Raw genomic sequence first — 13,760 nt, 5'->3', positions numbered from 1 at the left:
GCTTGGGATGAACCACCCCAACCTACCGTTACTTCTTTACTGTATTTCTCACTGTAACGGTACCCGTACACTGTATTTGTTCACATCGGAGTCTGTAACCACCTCTCTGGGACTATGTAAGCCACTTTGACCCTACTAATAAGTGGGAAAAGGTGGGATACAAATGTAACAAATAAATAAATAAATAAAATAAATAAGTGCCAAGCATGCCGGCAGATGGCAGGTGACCTGGGGAAGGACTATATGAGAGAAAGGGGGAGACTGGTTAGGTGGAAGAATATGAAAGAGACTAGGTAAACACTGGGGTGAGAGGGTATAAGAGAAGGAGAAAAAAAAAAAATAAAAAAAGAGAGGGAGCAGTGGAGACCAAAGTAATTGTGAAATGTGAAGCAAAGCAACACTTAGCTCTTTTCTTTACTTATCAAGGCTATACTGTCATACTGCTGTTGGTATGCTTGGGGATGGGAGGCTGCTGGCTTCTGCCAAGGATGTGCAGCCATATATTGATTTATCTACTAAAATCTCTTCACTTAGCAAAACTAGAAAATTACTAAATCAGTTTCTAAAAGAGCAGCTGAAAACTTGGAGGAGAATCCCTCTCTCCCCCATTCTTTAACTTTAATAAGGACAATGGAGGAGGAAGCAGGAGACATCTCAGCCATTAGTTCCTAACTTTTTGTACTGGCTGCTAAACGCAAAGAACATTTTTGGATGCTTGATCTAAAATTTTGCGGCAAGTGGCAGCTCCTAATTCCAGAATCCTGTGATCATTCTCCTTAGATCAAGCATATATTGCACATAAGCACAAAATAAATTTATACTTTTAGATGGTAACTATGTCAAACTAGAATGGAAAATCAATCCATAATTTTTCTGAGAGATACAAGTGGGAACTATAGCCAAAGTTGAAGTTGAATATCATAAAAAGAGAAAACCTCTGGCATAAGAATATTTACCTCTTTGTCGCTGACTCCTGGGGGTGACATCCCATTCTTAAAATCCTCCAACAACTGTATAGCTTCTTTAAGATGACTCTAAAAATTAACGAAAACCAAATAAATACTACTGCAACATCTGAAGGACTATTCCACATAGAAGAACGATTGGAACTGAGATGTTCAAGTCAGGACATGTTCAATTCCAGCAGTATTTTAAAAAAGCCTAGGCTGGCACAGAGGTTTCACTAAAATACCTGTAAGTGTGCATTTGTATTTGCTGGCACATACAATGGGAGCAATCATTTTAAAAGTGGATAAAACGATAGCATGAGATCTGCACCTCAACATGGAAGTGGCATTGCTTCCATAAGTAGATGCCCCATTTTTAAAGCCTACACACATATATGCTGCCAGCTATTTATCTGAAAGGCTTTACAGTTCACCATCACTACATCTGAGCAGGTTAGAACCACCATACATAATAAAATTATAATCACATAAAGGACAATAAAACAATACAGCAACAACAGATAGACTCTAGAAGACACAGCAGGGCCTAGTTCAGTCCTCATCCCACCCCCACCTCCCCTAGCTCAACTCTTCATTTATAGTCAATTATTCTAATTTGGACAACAAAAGGAGAGTTTTCATTAGAGTTTTATATGTCAACGTTTTTATTGAAAACAGTACAAAAGATAAAATACTTCAATACACTGTTTCTCAGTTCAATAACATCCATTAACATAACTTTGTTGTATTACAAAGCTTTTCCTGTCTCCAAATTTTTCCTTTCCCCCCCCCCTCTTCCCCCCCCCCCACTTATTTACTTAACTCATGTCTAATACCATACAGTGTCATGAAGAAACATTGTACCATTACAAGTTATTAACAACAAGACTTCGACCTTTCTGTGTCATTTTGTCTAAGTAGCATCCCCATATTTTAAGAAATCGCACTTTCCTTTTGCAGTATCCTTTCACCTCTTTCGCCTCCCACACCAGCAACTGATGTACTTGGTTACGCCAATGCCAGTAAGAAGGCGGAGTGGCTACAGTCCAATATTGCATAATACATTTCTTCGCCACCAGACATAATTTACGAGACAGTAATGTTTTGTCAGCATTTAGTCTTAGTGGTGGTTCTTTCAGATCTAATACCAATTGCAGTGCATTCATGTTTATTCTAGTACACAGCACACATGTCAGGTAAGTAACTATTTGTCTCCAATACCTCTGTATTACTACGCAACCCCACATCGCATGATACAAAGAGTTATCATATATATTGCATTTCAAACAAAGAGCTGTCTCAATTCCCCCAGATTTATATAACTGGACTTGGATAAAATAAGCTCTATGGAGAATCCTGTACGCGCATTCCCTGTAAGCTGCTCCCCCTATTATTCTTGGTATATCTTTTATCTGCGCAATAATGTCCCAAGATTCCAAATTACGGCCCACATCCTTTTCCCATTTCTTTCTAATCTGGGTCAGCTCCTTCCCCGGAGCTAGCCCCCACAGTTTCTGATGTATATGAGATATGGATGGAGCATTTTCAGAAATCTCGTCAAAGAAGTTTTTAATTTTATTCCCCAATTTGCAATGCAATGCGTCTTTATCTAAAGTTTGTATATAATGTTTAAGTTGACAATGCGCGTACGTGTCACCCCATCCCTGCTCCCCCTGAGCCAACAGCTGCGGCAGCGGTATTATATCCCCAATACATCTGCTAAGCGAGTCACTCCTAACTGTGCCCATCTATCAAAAGTTTTGTTCTCCAACCCAGGCACAAAAGCGGGATTTCCTCTTATGTTTATGTGGTCAGTCACTCTTGGATCTCCACCCATTAATGTCCCTAAGAACCTCCACGCTGCTCTGATGGAGTTAAGCAGCACATTATGTCGGAGTCTATGTGGAATCTCTCTCTTCTGTAAATGAGCTAGTGTTATACCATGATATGGATTATACAACGCTTCTTCCATCTCTAAAGGTGTGTGTTCCTGGGAGTGGAATAGCCAGTCTCGCACCTGCCGCAGGAGACATGCCATATTATAATATTTAATATTGGGTATTCCCAATCCCCCTTGTCTCCATCCACCCAACATATATTTCAACTGCATCCTAGCTCGTTTTTTGGCCCAACAAAATCTGGACACCAAGCGATACAAACATTTTATATCCTTCTGCAGTAACACTATGGGCAGAATCTGTAATGTATAGAGCCATCTCGGCAAAATCACCATTTTGATGAGGCCGATCCTCCCCGCTAAGGACAGCATTAAGGTGCCCCATGATTCTAACTGCTGAGCTGTCTGTTCCAGTAGTCTTGTAACATTTAAAGTATGGATCTCCCTCGGTCTGGACGGCAGCAAAATCCCCAGATATGTAAAATAATTTGTCGCTCGTTTCAGTGGAAATCCATCCGGCCAGAGAGTTTGGATATCTAGGTTTATCGCAAGAGCTTCAGATTTGTCTATGTTTAGTTTAAAGCCCGAATAATCTCCGTATTCCCAAAATATCTCTAAAAGATTCTGTAAAGTCTCCTTCGGTTTTGTAATTATCACTAGCAAGTCGTCTGCGAACGCGGCAAGTTTAAATTCTTGATTTCTAAGTTGTACCCCAGGAATCGCTTTGCAGCCATATATGTCTCTAATTAAAGGGTCTAATTGAAGCGCAAATAAGAGAGGTGACAGTGGGCACCCTTGCCTAGTACCCCTACAAATTTGAATTTCACCCGATACATTACCATTTACCAGAACCTGTGCTCTAGGTAGGTAATACAATGCTCTAATCGCTTGTACAAAGTTACCCTGAAATCTGTAATTCTCTAGCACCGAGTACAGAAAGGGCCACTCCACTCTATCAAACGCTTTTTCAGCGTCGAAGCTTATCATTAAAGCCTGTTCATGGGAGTGGTCCAATCCCTCCAGCGATGCTATAATTCCCCTCAAATTTTTGGTGATTGATCTTCTTTGCACGAATCCTACCTGGGCCGTATGGATAAGATGGGGTAATACCCTGCCCAATCTATTTGCTAGAATTTCCATCCATTCATTAAACACCTTGACAAAAGTAGGGACCACCGAGTCTCCCATTAACTTATAAAATTCTGCTTTATATCCGTCCGGACCAGGGGCTTTACCTGATTTACTCTGAGCTATTACCCAGGCCACCTCGTCTGCACTAATTTTGGCATTCAATTGATTACAATCACTAAGTTGTAATTTCGGGGTCTTAACCCCATCCAAGTATATCTCTCCTGAAAGTCCCTCTTGCTCTGATAATATGTTTGGAATGCTAATCTAATCGCTTGGTTAGAGTGGAGACAATTCTCCTTCTTGGTTTTAATGGCTGTTAGTCCTAGAAGCATATTTTGATGCAATAAGTCTAGCTAGGTATTTGCCACCTTTGTTCCCATGTCGATATAATTGGAACCGATAATAGGCTTGAGATTTCAATTCTCTATCATGTAAAAGTGAGTTCAAAGTTGTTTGTAGCTCCATCACCTCTTGTCTGATCCTAGTACATGGGGTTGAACCGTATTGTCTATTCAATTTACCCAGTCGCTTTTCAAGCCGCACAATTTCTCTACCTCTTGCGCGTTTATATTGGGTTACATAACTTATTATTTCACCTCTTAAAACTGCTTTCGCGGCTTCCCAGAAATTAGTGGTACTCACAACCGACCCCTCATTGAAATGTTTATACTCGGTCCATTTAGCTTGTAAGTATTCCCCAAATCGTGCGTCTCTTAACAAGTATGCTGGAAACGTCTAGCTTTTTAATTTCTCTTCCTCCTCTCCCCCACTCCTGCCCATTCATGTCACCGAATGATACGATATAACGCAGGGATCTATATGTGCCTCTGTAATGTCTGTTAATAGTGTGCGGGAAGCAAGCAAGTAATCAATTCTAGCCGAGGTGGCGTGTGCTCTAGATTGATGTGTATATTCCTTATCTAGTGGATGCAATGTCCTCCAGACATCGATTAGCTCAAGCGTTGTGCAGAAATCAGGCAAGCCCCTAGTGCTTATCCGTCGTAGATCAGTTGGGGGATGTGATCTATCTAATATAGGCTCCCAGGCCATATTAAAATCTCCTCCTAGTATCATGGGCAATGTTTCTAGCTGCATGAGCTGCTTAAGCAGTTTCTTATAGAATTTTAAATCTATTATGTTAGGAGCATAAATGCTACCCAAAATTAGTTTTTGTCGATTCAGAGTAACAATGCAGAAAACAAACCTACCTTCCGGGTCTTGTATCGTTTTGTGCACCTGGACTGCTATCCCTTTTCTAAAAAGTATTGCCACCCCACCTTTGTGCCCCAAGGCCGCAGTTGCAACACAGTCTGCATCCCACCACCTAGCCAATTTAGTGTGTTCAACATCTGACAAGTGTGTTTCTTGTAGCATCACTATGTCTACTCCAATGCGTTTAAGATGCCACAAAATCTTGGAGCGCTTGATGGGGGAATGAATACCTCCTACATTCCAAGATGCTACCTTAATCTGTTACCCTCCGGTATCCAGCCAATCTATCCCCAAATCATCTTTTTCATTTGAAAGAAACCAGCCCAGCCTCCAGCCTCCCTCTTGTGAATACCAGTCTCTAACAGGCTTCAGCCATTGATTGCCTGACACAGAATGAGTCAACCCCCATCCACCCAGCCCTCGTTTTAGCCCAAACTCCCCCTGCCCCCTACCCTTCCCAGTTCCCCCCTTCTTGTCCCTTCCATTCCCTAAGGAATCAGGTCACTTACGACGCCCCTACTCCCCTTATCCATGACCTATCTTGCTCATCATTATTCACCTAATAACTATTACAAGTTACTCCTATGTATTCCCCATCATCCAACCCCCCTCCATTCATTATTCCATACCTCCTTCCAAACAAAGCAAATGAGCCTAAAGCCACATCATCTTCCCTGTTACATATTCAGACCTCTCTGTCCAACCCACAACCACCCCTATCGGGTATTCTATCTCCCCAAACGTTAAACTATACCTTCATCACTTATCAACAGTTTGCTTTTGCTTCTTTCATTTATACCAGGGTGTTTAGAAATTGCAGTGCTGACCTCAGTGATCAGGATAATGTTCAAACAGTGTCATTGCACCAACAATTGTCCAAATGGTAATCCAGCTCTCCTTTTAGTTAATCTGGGCCTCATGTTCATCGTATACAGCATCACAGATATCCTATCAGTACCTGTCAACCATGTTGTCTTCCACTCAATTCTCATGCTCATCAATACGTTGTATAAATTCAATGTCTCATGCTAAGGTTCTCATCCTGTAGGCGTTCACATAAAAATAACATCTTGCAATACTATATCCAAACTTTGCGGGGTTCCTCTGTGCGGCAATTACCCTTGTTCAATTTCATCCGAGGTGATTTGTAATCCAAAATTCTATAGCAGCTCAGTGCATCACATCACCAGCATTATTGATCCGTTGCCATCTGTTGTACAAATATTTGCGCTTCCTCCACTGAAGTAAACAGCTTTGTTCCCGAGTGATGAATAACTGTAATATTCAGCTTGCATGGTTAAAAAGTGAGGTGAAGAAAGCTATTAGAGCTAAAAGAAAATCCTTCAGAAATGGAAGAAGGATCTGACTGAAAGTAATAAGAAACAGCATAAGAAATGGCAAAGTCAAATGCAAAGTGATGATATGGAAGACAAAGAGGGACTTTGAAATAAAGGTTGCATTGAAGGCAAAAACACATAGTAAAAACTTTTTTCGGTATATCAAAAGCAAGAAGCCAGCAAAAGAATCAGATGACCGAGGGGTAAAAGGGGCACTCAGGGAAGACAAAGCCATAGCGGAGAGGTTAAACAAATTCTTTGCTTAGGTCTTCACCGAGGAACATTTGGGAGAGATATCCCCGGTGCCAGAAATGGTATTCAAAGCTGATGCATCGGAGAAACTGAACGAAATCTCTATAAACCTAGAAGATGTAATAGCGCAATTTGACAAATTAAAGAGTAACAAAGCGCCTGGACCAGATGGTATTCATCCCAGAGTACTGATACTTGCAGAACTATTTGCCATTAAAATCAAGCATGGTACTAGAAGAGTGGAGGGTGGCTAATGTAACGCCGATTTTTTTAAAAGGTTCCAAGGTGATTCGGGAAATTACAGACCGGTGAGCCCGACATCAGTGCCGGGCAAAATAGTAGAGAATATTATAAAGAACAAAGTTATAGAGCACATTCAAAATTATGGATTAATAAGACAAAGCCAATTAGATTTAGTGAAGGGAAAACTTGCCTTACCAACCTACTACATTTCTTTGAAGGGGTGAACAAACATGTGCATAAAGGTGAACTGGTTGATATTCAGGGCTTATTTTTGAAAGAGAAGGACACCCATCTTTCGACACAAATCAGAAGATGGGCATCCTTCTCACAAGGTCGCCCAAATAGGCATCCTGAACTGCTTTCCGTTGCGGGGACGACCAACATTCCCGGGGGCGTGTTGGAGGCGTAGCGAAGGCGGGACTTGGGCGTGCCTAACACATGGGCGTCCTCGACCCATAATGGAAAAAAAGGGCGCCCCTGACGAACATTTGGATGACTTTATCTGGTCCTGTTTTTGTTACAACCAAGGCACAAAAAAGTGCCCGAACTGACCAGATGACCACCGGAGAGAATCGGGGATGACCTCCCCTTACTCCCCCAGTGGTCACTAACCCCCTCCCACCCTCAAAAAACAACTTTAAAAATATGTCATGCCAGCCTCTAATGTCATACTCAGGTCCATCACAGCAGTATGCAGGTAACTGGAGAAGTTTTAGTGGGTGCAGTGCACTTCAGGCAGGCGGACCCATGCCCATACCCCCACTACCTGTTACACTTGTGGTGGTAAATGTGACTCCTCCAAAACCCACCAGAAACCCACTGTACCCACATCTAGGTGTCCCCCTTCACCCATAAGGGCTATGGTAGTGGTGTACAGTTGAGAGTAGTGTTTTTTGTTTTGGGGGGGGGGGGGGTTGGGGGGCTCAGCACACGCAGTAAGGGAGCTATGTACCTGGGAGAAATTTCTGAACTCCACTGCAGTGCCCCCTAGGGTGCCCGGTTGGTGTCCTGGCATGTCAGGGGGACCAGTGTACTATGAATGCTGGCTCCTCCCACAACCAAAGGGCTTCCATTTGGTCATTTCTGAGATGGGCATCCTTAGTTTCCATTATCGTCGAAAATCAGAAACGACCAAGTCTAGGGACGACCTAAATGTCAAGATTTGGGCGTTTCCAACCATATTATCAAAACGAAAGATGGACGCCCATCTTGTTTCGATAATACGGGTTTCCCCACCCCTTCGATGGGACATTTTGCGAGGACATCCTCAGCAAAACTTGGGCGTCCCTTTCGATTATGCCCCTCATTGTGTATCTGGATTTTCAAAAGGCATTTGACAAAGTACCTCATTAAAGACTGCAGAGGTAGTGCTGTATTGTGGATTAAAAACTGGTTAAAAGATAGGAAAGAGAGTGGGTTAAATGGTCAGCATTCTCAAAGGAGAAGGGTAAATAGCGGGGTTCACCAGGGTCTATGTTGGGACCACTGCTTTTTAACATCCTTATAAGTGATCTAGAGATGGGAGTAACTAGTAAGGTAATTAAATTTGCTGATGACACAAAGTTATTCAAAGTTGTTAAATCTCAAGAGGATTGTGAAAATTTACAACAGGACCTTACGAGAATGGGAGACTGGGCATCCAAATGGCAGATGTTTAATGTGAGCAACTGCAAAGTGATGCATGTGGGAAAGAGAAACCCGAACTATAAATTATTCAATTTGCTATTAGAAATCTGAGATATTTCTGGTATTTGGGATGTATATCTATGTGGATGTATGTTTCCATTAAGTCCAGAAAAAAATGCAGTCTCCATCCTGAAGAAAGGAAACCAGTAAAACCATCCTGAACTTTTCTCAAATCAGAAATCTGTTCAGGTCTAGGATAGAGTAGAAACATCCAATTTAATTTGTGGCCAGAAAATACATAGTAATATATGTAATAGATGACGGCAGATAAGGACCTGTACAGTCCATCCAGTCTGCCCAACAAGATAAACTCATTGCATAAGATATATTATGATACTTCATATGTATACCTGATCTTGATTTCTCTTTGCCATTTTCAGGGCATAGACTGTAGAAGTCTGCCCAGCAATACATGATATAAAATCCCCATGATCTTTCCCCGGTAGACAGATTTTAACACTTTGGTCTCAAAGAAGGAGGATAGCTTTTTCATAAGAATTTCCTGATGCTGTTCGCCCACGAAGAGCATTTTGTTAAGGTTGGTGGTATGTCAAATAGATGGAATTTGTGCCCATAGCAAATGATCTGTAAAGCCCAGTGGTCAGAGGTAATAATGGGCCTGTTTACATAAAACTTTAGCCTCCCTCTTACTTGAAAGGTCATCTGGAATGTAAACAGGAATGCTGTCAAATCCCACATGGGTTTTAGCTGATAAACTGGTTGGGGGTTCTGAGCTCTCTACCCTCTTAGATGAGAGCAAAGAGGAGAGAAGAATGGGTCAGAAGTGGACAAAGAAACACAGAAACATGTCAGCAGATAAGAGCCAAATGGCCCATCCACAGCAACCACTATCTCCTCCTTTCCCTAAGAAATCCCACGTGCCTGTCCCACATTTTCTTAAATTAAGACACAGTTCTTTCTCATCTCTACCACCTCCACCAGGAGACAATTCCACACATCCACCACTCTTTCCATGAAAAAGTATTTCCTTAGATTACTGCTGAGCCTATAAGCTCTTAACTTCATCCTATGACCTCTCATTCCAGAGTTTTCCTTCATTTGAAAGAGGTTCATCTCCTATACATTAATGCCACAGAGATATTTAAACATCTATCATATCCCATCTCTCCTGACTTTCTTCCAAAGTATACATATTGATAGTATTAAGTCTGCTCTCATATGCTTTATGAAAGAGACCACTGACCAATTTGAGTGTTTTACAGTGCTCTATAAGAGAAGCTGCTTTTTTGATCTTATCTTCAAAATGATTCTATTACATAACACGTCAGGGAGCTTTTCCTACACATCATAACAGAGATCTGAACCTCCCAGACATAAGAATCTGCGAGTAACAATAGGGTCATTCCATGCCAAGTGGTCTAAACCTTCCCACCATCATGTCTCCAATTTTGTTCAAATTTTATCTGTTGCTCGAGTCAGGTGTTAAACAAAGTTTCCCAAAATTTGAGGTCTCTAACTGCAATAGTTGCAGATCTAGACCCCCTTTTCTGAAAGGTTGTCAGTCCATGAGCGTGCGACATTTACCAAAATGCCATTTTTGGGGTCTAATAAAATCCAAACACATTTATAAGAATGGCTAAAAAAATTCGAATCCTGTACAGTTTTTGATGCTAATTCTGATGAAATACATTTTAACATTATGGATGCAAAATCCAGTCAAACAAGTTGACTCAAAGTGTGCATCAAAATTGGTCGCGATGCATCAAAACATATTTGGACCAATATTCAGACCACAACAACTTCCATGCAAACAAAGATACAGACTTGAAATTTTGAACAAGCATTATAATACTGCAGATTTGCAACTAACCAGCATCTATAACCGCCCTGCAGGATCTCTTCAAAGTTGGCACTGTCAGCGCAAATGGTAAAATGTACCAAAGTTCAAAGCCAATTATTAAAAAAGAGTCTGCCTGAATCAGCTTGTGAACAGTATCATCTGAAAGAGAAAATTGTGCTTACAACCCTGATATGTTTTTGTTTTGCAATGCCACCATTAAGTAGCCATTTACTCAGGTCAAAGTATGTTATATTTTGTGTGCGCGATGTATTGCGTTGGTCCATGATGGCTGAGCCATTACTGGTTATCACATTGAAACCAGCATCCCCATCGCCCGATAGCCAAGCAGTAACAGCCACGGGTGGGTATCTTTACTGCAGGATCCCAAGCCTGATTGTGTGTTTCTTTACTGCAGGTTCTCAAGCCTGCCTTCTTCAGTTACTTCACTGCAGGTTCCCAAGCCTGCCTTCTTCAGTTACTTCTTTAAAAAGAATCTGCCTGAATCAGCTTGTCAACAGTATCATCTGAAAGAGAAAATTGTGCTCTACAAAACTGATATGTTTTTGTATTGCAATACCACCATTAAGTAAATGAAGAGAGTGTATCCACTAACATCTCTGCCGCTGCCAGACAAAAAGGTGGCAGAGATGTTAGTGGATACACTCTTCATTTTTATTGTGACTTTTTCTATTATTTGTAACATAGTTGGTTGCACTTTTTCTAGAACCATACACAGAAGATTGAGCTTAGAGAGACCTCTGATGCAGGTGGTGTCTCTGCTGAAACACGGACCCTTGTCGGGTCGATAACTGGTGCTTTGTAATAAAGACTATTTGTTCTGCCAACACGTTGGAACTGTGTGTCATCCTCTACTTTCTCTGGAGTTCTGTTTGGTTTGCATAGAGGTTTTCCCTATTTTCTTTCTGACACACCTGGGGGTGCCTCCATGGCCAGGTTTGGGAACCACTGTATTACATTTACACTGGTGTATGTTTTGACCAATATAATCACTGGTGTGAATTGAGTCAAATATTTGGAACCCTTTTACAACACGTATGCTACACTGAGGCTCTCTTTGAAGGCTTTCAAAGCATTGTATTTAAATGTAAATGCTATCAAACATCTAGCAAAATGAAAAGACATAGCAAAAAGGCAATATAAATCTGCTTCTTGCAACATAATTATCATTTAAGTGAAGTCTTAAGCTTAAAGTGGATTGTTAGTGTATCTTCTCACTTGCAATGAAACAAAAAGACTAGTGTCTCCATCTTAATTTAAAAGTCCTTGAATGTACAAGTACTTTCAAAGGCTTCTGATGCAGAGGGCAGATAGACCAAAGTAATAATCACACATCTATGAAAGACTCGCCTAATTTTATATAAGGGTAACTAAAAAAAAACCTCTTGGAGTAGCGTGAAATACAGGGGGAGGAGTTAAGCAGCCACCAGTCACTTTTTCAAATAGGCAACTGAAGTACAGTATGATGTTTAATGTGAGCAAGTGCAAAGTGATGCATGTGGGAAAGAGAAACCCAAACTATAGATTATTCAATTTGCTATTAGAAATCGGAGATATTTCTGGTATTTAGTAGGGCAGTCAGGACCTACTATTTTGGTTTAAGTACAAATGCTCTTTGTTACAACCCCCCCCCCCCCCCCCAAAGATACTGCACCCAAAAAGCTGAGAAAGATAAATGTATATGAAAATGCACTATAAAATATTAAAAACCACTGTAACATTTTCTAATCCCTGCTGCAGGATTACTCTTGAGCTGCCTTGAATATATTTTTGTCATCTTTAATTTATTTTTTTTTAAACCAACCTTTGGTGAAGAAGTCAATACAATAGTGCCTTGAATATTTTCTAGATCACTGAAGCTTCTTGATGCAATTACAGACTTAATATGTAAAACTTGGTCTCTTTCCCTTCTTTTTTTGAGGAAACTCTCATTAGTTCAAAGAATCAGAAAGGTACTGCCAGGTCATTCAACACAGAAGTGCCTGTATACATGATTCTAAACTGCTGGGTCTATGAAATACAGTACAATAGGATTTTGCTGGGTTGATCCGACATGTTAATCAATCTGAATAAGGACCATGTGTGTGCATTATGAAGAAATATTTTAATAAGTTTATCCTGTACTTAACACATAAAAACCTTTAACTTCTCAGCGAAGTTCTGACCCTGGTTACATTTCCACTTAGCTTGTGTGTCATTGTGAGGCCTCCAGCTTGCTTTAATGAAAATGTTTCCTACAGTGTGTTAACAGTCTAAGTCAATGTCACATAGAACAAATTAGCCTGACAGAAATATCTGCTGTACCTACTTGGTTTCCCTGGTGGAGCTTAATTAAACCACAATTACATGTATAATTCCAATCATTTGATCCTCACACCTTTCGGGAAATAGGCAGGCCCCCCCAGTGGGGATCCAGGGACTCAGGCACCTGCTTCCCTCGCTGGGTGGGCTTGTTGCTGTGAATCCAGCTGTCTCAAAAAGGCAAAATTTGCTGGGCTGACCTCAGAAGTGATAATTTTCTGTCTACCTGAAAATTGGTTGTTCCAAAAGTTTGAAATTTGTTGCTGGTAGAATAACTTTGCTGAACAGTGGGGAAGTTTAGGAATGAATGAGCTTTACACCCCTTGTTATTCAAGACCAACCACAAATGTTACTATGTTTACAATTATTATTTTTGAACTAAGGTTTTACAATGAGCTATTCTAATGTTCATTATTTTGGATAATATATCAATATCCACCAGCCTTGTACAGTGGTTTCATGAGGAAAGTGCTTCTGAGGGATACTTATCTCCAAGCTCCCTGACTTTCACCAATATGTGGATGATTCTTACCCTTGAATTCCCAATTGCAAGTTGACTTGCTCTCTGTGATTCTATACTGCCCCTCTTTCTCTGCTGATTCCATTCCAATTTTAGATTTAGTTTTCTATACATCACCAAAAAAAAAACTCCAGGAAATGCATCATTTATCTTGCTTAGAAGCAATAGCTCACTGGATGGTACGACAATTTTTAGATTTATATGGCAGACATTGCATGCAAAATTATCATGATAACTATAAGAACAAGCAAACTGTTTTGCTGCATTATGCAAAGTTTGTTTTCTTGAGCACCACCAAGAAAGAAGGCCCCAAGACCCTTGCATTGATGTCTAACATTGAGATGCAGATGGAGGACTGAGAATTTAGAAGGTAAAGAGGTTGCTGTCGATGCAACAAAAGGGGGAAGAAGAGAGG

General features: G+C 40.8%; 1 protein-coding gene across 3 annotated transcripts in view; it reads right to left on the bottom strand.

Annotated features, from left to right (window-relative positions):
• SFXN5 (sideroflexin 5) overlaps positions 1-13,760 on the bottom strand; it is a 743,850-nt gene that overhangs the window by 706,787 nt on the left and 23,303 nt on the right. For all 3 annotated transcript variants that reach the window (XM_030190957.1, XM_030190958.1, XM_030190959.1), the window contains one exon: positions 957-1,034. In XM_030190957.1, the coding sequence (XP_030046817.1) occupies positions 957-1,034 (78 nt within the window). The remainder of the gene's footprint in view (positions 1-956; positions 1,035-13,760) is intronic.

Source organism: Microcaecilia unicolor, chromosome 2 (assembly GCF_901765095.1).
Source record: "Microcaecilia unicolor chromosome 2, aMicUni1.1, whole genome shotgun sequence".
NCBI classification, from domain to species: Eukaryota; Metazoa; Chordata; class Amphibia; order Gymnophiona; family Siphonopidae; genus Microcaecilia; species Microcaecilia unicolor.
Note: the sequence above shows the minus strand (reverse complement) of the source record. Positions and strands in the feature narration are given on the sequence as shown.